At 40.6% G+C, this 7,250-nt stretch overlaps 1 protein-coding gene across 1 annotated transcript in view; it reads right to left on the bottom strand.

The window, feature by feature from the left end:
• The window catches only part of Itga1 (integrin subunit alpha 1), a 150,277-nt gene that overhangs the window by 61,505 nt on the left and 81,522 nt on the right, over window positions 1-7,250 (bottom strand). The window contains exon 7 of the mRNA XM_028783268.1: window positions 1,493-1,641. Within this exon, the coding sequence (XP_028639101.1) occupies window positions 1,493-1,641 (149 nt within the window). The remainder of the gene's footprint in view (window positions 1-1,492; window positions 1,642-7,250) is intronic.

Here is a 7,250-nt window from a genome sequence, read left to right as displayed (position 1 = left end):
ACACACACACACACACACACACACACACACACACACACACACACACACGCAGAACAGCCCTGGGGTCGGAGGAGGGAATCTATTTGTTACGGATCATCAGAGTTATAGGAGCTGTTAGGCCTGTCTCTCCCCCATTGGCATCTGGCATCTGCTTGTCTCACAACTCTAAGAGGTAGTAGTTACAAGCAGGCTCCGGATCAGAAAAGTGGGGAGGGGTGGGGTTTGGTGGGGAGGGGTGAGGTGCTTTGGGGAGGGGTGGGGTGCTTTGGGGAGGGGTGGGGTGCGGTGGGCTGGGAATAGTTACAACCCTCAGGTTGTTTACTGTACAGAGCCTTGTGTCCCAGGCCAATAAAATGTGCAGTTTGAGAGGGGTGCCTTCCTGATCTGTAGGAGAAGACAATAGGAATTTGGGGCATTTTGGGAAGATTTTAAAAATGAATGACTTGTTCCAAATCAGCATGCTGGCCAGATTTGCCTTCTCTGTATGCTAGCATCCCTTTCTGCAGAATAGTATATTAAAAACTGCTTCATTTTCACTAGTCTCTTGACTTTATTACCTTATTTCCAACACACACACACATACACACACACACACACACACCTAAATGAAAATTACCAAAATGCTGTACCAAGTGCTAGAGATACAAGACCATGATAGAAAATATAAAATGAGTAGACATGGACTATATTTTAATCCATTCATTGATATGCCTAGAAATTAAATTAAAAAATCAAATGGAAACAAGATTGAATATCAAGCGTCGGTTCATAGCAACATAATGAGAGACTATTGTTAAGCTTTTAATTGATTAATTAAGTTTTAATTGATTAATTGTTAAGTTTTAATTGATTCACCATCAGTGAGATCCTTGAAGTGAAAGAAAAAGAGAAAAAGCAGAGTCATGTGACTATATTACGGTCCAAAGTGATTGTCTAGTAGCAAGTCTTTTTAATGGAATTTGAAAAGAAATATGATATTGAGTGTTGTCAAGGTAAACATTGAGTCAAACCTCAAAAGGCTAAGCTAGCTGGCTGTTGTGCTGCATAGTCTTTTGTATTATTTATTTTTACTTTTTCTTTTATTTTTGAGATTTTAATATAAATCCATCACTTCTCCCTTCCCTTTCCAAATCCTCCCATATACCCTCTTAAACCTCTTTCAAACTCTTGATCTCTTTTTTTCATTAATTGCTGTTATACACACACACACACACACACACACAAACTCTCTCTCTCTCTCTTTCTCTCTCTCTCTTTAAAAAAAAAAAGAAATCCTGCTCAGTCTGCATAATGTTACTTGTATGTATGTTTTCAGGTCTGACCAATGGATACAGCTACAAAACAACTCCTGTGCTTAAGGCTCAGGAACATTGCAGAAGAGGAGAAAGAACGGTTGCAAGAGCCAAAGGAAGTTTTGCTGTAAGAGTCAGTCGTCTAGGAATGTCAGAAGCTACACCTATGAAGTGTTACCAATAGGATTTGTAATCCATACCTGGCTGTGTCTATTCCCAGGGCTGTCATCGTTTGGAGGCCATGCTGTCGTTCTATTTTGTTTGCTGCCACAAGGACCTCTTCTGTCGATGAATATGTATTGAGGTTGAACTCATGGGTAACATTCTGTCCATACTGTACAATTCCAACCTGAAACAGCAAGCCACTGTTGAGTCATGCATCTGGCAAGATTCCTTGCTCATTTTTTTTGAGTTTAAACATGTAGGACCAGTAGAAAACCTTTTAGCTTTTCAGGTTAAGTGTCAGAACTGATCACTATGTAAAAGCCTTCTACCTTGATAGCAATAACTGTAGCCACTAGGACCAGTCCAAACAAAAACACTAAAACTGCTGGTACTTTCTCTCTAGTCAAAAAAAATTTTACCCAATGATTCCAGTAGGCTTACAGACCATATTCCAATATACTTTATTATCTTTTATAAAGAATACTTTTAGTATTCTTTTATTTTTTTATAAAATTTTTATTTTCTTATATGACTAATTCATAGTATAGTAACAAATGGTCACATTTAATAAATGAGGAAACAGAGTATTAAAAACTAATTTAACGGCTGGGGGTATAGCTCAATGATAAAGGACATGTTTCACGTGCTTGGGGCCCTGGGTTCACTCAGCAGGGAAGGAAACAAAACAAAAGAACAAAACAAAAATCAAGCCAGTGAAGAGGTAGAAAGAGGTCTGGTCTCAGAAATGTCAAAACCATGCCCCTTCTAGGACCCCTCCACCTCCCTTCTTCAGTTACCATGTGCTGTGAGCTTCTAGTAATTTAAAGGAGGTGCTGAGTTACAGTAGTGTGAGTAGACAGACAAAATAGCTGACAATATTTTGAAAAAATAAAATATATTGACTCTTTCTTATAGTTGTTCAGACAGTCATGAGGTTAAAACAAGGAACTGGAGATTCTATGTAACTCTGAGATGAGGCATGTATTATAATCTGAATGAATAGGAACTCTGCTTATTCTAGTCTAGGATAACCTTGTTCCTCTGTGGATGAAGTTTTCTCCCAATTCCTCTGCTAGAGTCCAAAGACCATGGGTTACAATATTGGAATTCTACTCTTATGGGAATAAAGGGTAGGACACAGCTAACTATTTCCATGAAAGACTGAAAATAGAGAACCATGGCTCAGATTCAGGATATTTTCTTGACATATTTAAATATGATAAAGGTTTTATTACATTTTTTTTTAGATTTAAAATTAGTCTCTTTAATAACAGTAGAGATTTAGATTATCAATCATGAGGGATCTTGACTTCAGGAAGAGGAACCATAAACCTTTTTCACTTGTTGCCTTTCTAAATATGGGATACAAAAGGAAATGAAATGCTTTTGTCAGTAAGATATTCATTATACCTAATCCTAAGTACCACATTTCCCAAGCACTTCCGTATCACTTGACTGTGAATTTATGACATCTCACCTCACTCTTATCCTCACATTTTTAGTTAATTAATCAGGAGTCTAAAACTTTAAGACTCCCATTCCCGTTGTTCTTGTAACAGTACGGAATATTCTTTCCTCTCCTGCCTTCTACCTTGTGAGCCTTGGGGCTCTTTCCCTCTGGCTCAGAGTTGACACCTCTCCTCAAGGACCTATCTTTGATTCTACCATCTGCAAGAGCAATCGCTCCTCAGTCTCAATCCCAAGGATTCTGCCTCTGTCCATCAACATCTGCTCATTTGTCTCTTCTGTCCAAATTATCAGTGACTTGTCCACATGAAGACCTCACAACTGCCAATTCTTCAGTAACCTAGTATTTTAAGGTTAGATTCCATGGTACAATGACTTTATTCATTTACCTGCAAAAATCTCACTCATTTAACTTCTTGTCCCTTCACTAACCCACCTGACTAACTTCCAACGCTAGCTAAATCGATGTATCCTCTCTGAATGTGATTCTGCAATGCCAAATGTTTCTACACAAAAGTCACCAGGCTCGTATATTGGTCTCCTTCTAAAGTTTCATCTATGACTCTCAAATGGGGCCTCACATTTTGAGCCCCATCTAACAGCCATGCAACTTGCTTCTAATGGCTGGAGTTTGTTCCCAGTTATTGATTTCAATCAGGTTTTTTTTGTCAAGAGCTGTTAACTCTCTCAGGGGAAAGTACTTATTACAATTGTGCTTAAAAAAAAAAGAAAATTCTTTGTTAAGCTCTATACCCCATTTTTTAATAGGGTAATTTGGTTGTCTGGAGTCTAATTTCTTGAGTTCTTTGTATATATTGGATATTAGCCCTCTATCAGATTTAGGATTGGTAAAGATCTTTTCCCAATATGTTGGTTGTCGTTTTGTCCTATTGACAGTGTCCTTTGCCTTACAGAAACTTTGCAATTTTATGAAGTCCCATTTGTCAATTCTCGATCTTAGAGCATATGCCATTGGAGTTCTGTTCAGGAACTTTTCCCCTGTGCCCAAGTATTCGAGGCTTTTCCCCACCTTCTCTTCTATTAGTTTCAGTGTATCTGGTTTTATGTGGAGGTCCTTTATCCACTTAGATTTGAGCTTTGTACAAGGGGATAAGAATCGATCAATTTTCATTCTTCTACATGTTGTCCTCCAGTTGAACCAGCACCATTTGTTGAAAATGCTGAATTTTCAACGGAAGAAACTCGAATGGCTGAGAAGCACCTAAAGAAATGCTCAGCATCCTTAGTCGTCAGGGAAATGCAAATCAAAACAACCCTGAGATTCCATCTCACACCAGTCAGAATGGCTAAGATTAAAAACTCAGGTGATAGTAGATGCTGGCGAGGGTGTGGAGAAAGAGAAACACTCCTCCATTGTTGGAGGGACTGAAAGATGGTGCAACCACTTTGGAAATCAGTGTGGCGGTTCCTCAGAAAATTGGACATAGCATTACCCGAGGATCCAGCTATACCACTCCTAGGCATATACCCAGAAGATGCTCGAACGTATAATAAGGACATATGCTCAACTATGTTCATAGCAGCTCTATTTATAATAGCCAGGAGCTGGAAAGAACCCAGATGTCCTTCAACTGAGGAATGGATTCAAAAAATGTGGTACATTTACACAATGGAGTATTACTCAGCTATTAAAAACAATGAATTCGAGAGGTTCCTAGGTAAGTGGATGGAACTAGAAATTATCATCCTGAGTGAGGTAAGCCAATCACAAAAGAAGACACATGGTATTCACTCACTGATTATTGGATATTAGCCCAGAACCTTGAAATGCCCAAGATGCAGCTCACAGGCCACATGAAGCCCATAAAGAAGGAAGACCAAGTGGGGGTGATTCGGTCCTTCTTAGAAGGAGCAACAAAATACTCAAGGGAGCAAATATGGAGACAAAGCGAGGGACAAAAACTGAAGGAGGGGCCATCTGAAGACCTTTCCACCTGAGTATCCATCCCATGTGCAGTCACCAAAGGTAGATGCTGATGTGGAAGTCAGGAAGTGCATGCTGATAAGAGCCTGATATGGATGTCTCCTCAGAGGTCTTCAAGAGTCTGACATATTCAGAGGCAGATGCTCACAACTAACCATTGAACTGATCATGGGTTTCTCAATAGAGGAGTTAGAGTGAAGACTGAAGGAGCTGAAAGGATTTGCGGCACCATGAGGAGAACAATAATACCAACCAACCACAGCTCCCAGGGTCTAAACCACCAGCCTGGGAGCACTTGGGGGGGGATCCAGGGCTTCAGCTGAATATGTAAGAGTGGAGGGCCCTGCTGGGCATAGGTGGAAGAAGAGAACCTTGACCTCATGAAGGCTGGATGCCCCAGGGGGTGGGAATTTTGAGGGTGGGGAGGTGGGAGTGGGGGGGAGTTAGATAGAGGTTACATCCACAGAGAAGAAGGAGGAGGGGTGAGGGGATTGGGGGTTCCGGGGTGGGTGGGGGATGGGATAAGGGGACAACATAGGAAATGTAAATAAAACATCCAATAAAAAAAAAAAAAGAAGTCACAGGAAAGGGACAGAAATCATGCAAACTCTTCAAGGCTGCTGGATGCTAGGTAAGTGTGAGTGCTTTGCTTTTGCAATACTGCTTACGTGTCTCAAAAAAACTGCTGTGAACATTGGATTATCTGGACAAATTATCTTCACACTAAAAACTAAAAAACTCAAAATCTTGGTGTGGTGGTTTGAATGAGGATGTCTACCATAGACTACAAGGTTTGAGCGTTTAGTCCCCAGTTGGAGGCAGTGGCTGGGGAGATTTAGGGGTTGGGACCTTTCTGGAAGTAATGTGTCACTGGAAGTGGTCTTGGAGAGCTCACACCCTTTCTCGGTCGTTCTCTGCGTTTCACATTTGTGGTTCAGCTTCTGCTCTAGTTGCCACACGTGCTGCGTGCTGTGTTGTTTGGACTCTTACTCCCCTGGAATCTTACGCCCAAAACACTCTTCTATAAGATGCCTTGGTTATGATGTTTTATCACAGCAATAGAAAAGGTAGTACATGTAGTAAGTCAGAGATAAGCTCTTTATATGATATTCTTATCTATCTGTCTATCATCTGTCTATCATCTATTTGTCTGTCCCTGTATCTTTCCTCTATTTATCATCTATCCAATCTACCATCTATCTATCTATCTATCTATCTATCTATCTATCTATCTATCTATCTATATCTATATCATATATATATATAATCTGCCTGTCATCTTATAACACATGGCTCACTTCTAAACACATTTACATTGTAAATGTTAAGATGTTAAGATACAAATGAAATTAAGAGTAGTCAGTTCCCTCACCTTTTCTAGATGCCTGACTTTTAACTACCCTACCTGAGGCTGTTGGCAGCTGACTGTCTTTAGGATCCTAAACTGTTTTGCTTTTAAAAATTAAAGAACGGGAACCTCCGGGACCTCTTCTCTCTTCCAACCCATCACCCTCCTTTAGGCAGCGTGTAAGTGCAGAGGACAGCAGAGCAGCGCCTGAACTCAAGCTCCACTTCCCTCTCAGATGAGAGGAGTGAGATTACCTCACTACTCTGCTTTGCTCCCCAGATCCTTCCTCATTTTCTACTAGAAGTGCTCCCCTAATAATCAATACCAAGGAATCCTCTTCTCATAATCTATTCTTCGGAACTGGGCCTCAAGCCTTGGCTGTGCTTCTCCATTCCTACCTAAGCCCAAGCCAGACACCATGGCCAACCTCAGCCACAGGAATGGACGTCCTCAGAGTGCCTACTCTCAAGTCCAGCCATAGAAGAACGGGACATAAATGAAACACTGCAGCTACTGAACTAGTTCCCCATTCCAAATCCCCAATTGCTGTCCACAGCTGAAAAATGGTTGGACATAGTATTTTCATATTGAAAAGAAAAGAGATAAAATTTAATGTCACTCATGGAAATGCCAGATTCCTTTTCTTATAAAGGAAGTTAAAGACAGGCAGTGGTAGCACACACCTTTAATCCCAGGTCACAGGAGGCAGAGACAGGCAGATCTCTATGGATTTAAGCCCAGCCTTGTCTGCAGAGGGAGTTCCAGGACAGACAGGGATACACGAAGAAACCCTATCTCAAAACACCAAGACATAAACAAATTATATATATATATATATATATATATATATATATATATATATATTAAAATAAAAATTTTCTCTCCCATCATCAGTAGTCTGGTCTTCTTTATGAATGGCATCTTCAGTCATCCTTAGAGTGAATACCACCTCTCTCTGTCTATCTCTCTGTCTCTCTCTGTCTCTCTCTTTCTCTGTCCCTCCCTCCCTCCCTCCCTCCCTCCCTCCCTCCCT

Source organism: Grammomys surdaster, unplaced genomic scaffold, assembly GCF_004785775.1.
Source record: "Grammomys surdaster isolate TR1022 unplaced genomic scaffold, NIH_TR_1.0 99, whole genome shotgun sequence".
Taxonomy (NCBI): Eukaryota; Metazoa; Chordata; class Mammalia; order Rodentia; family Muridae; genus Grammomys; species Grammomys surdaster.
This window is presented reverse-complemented; position numbering and strand designations above follow the sequence as displayed.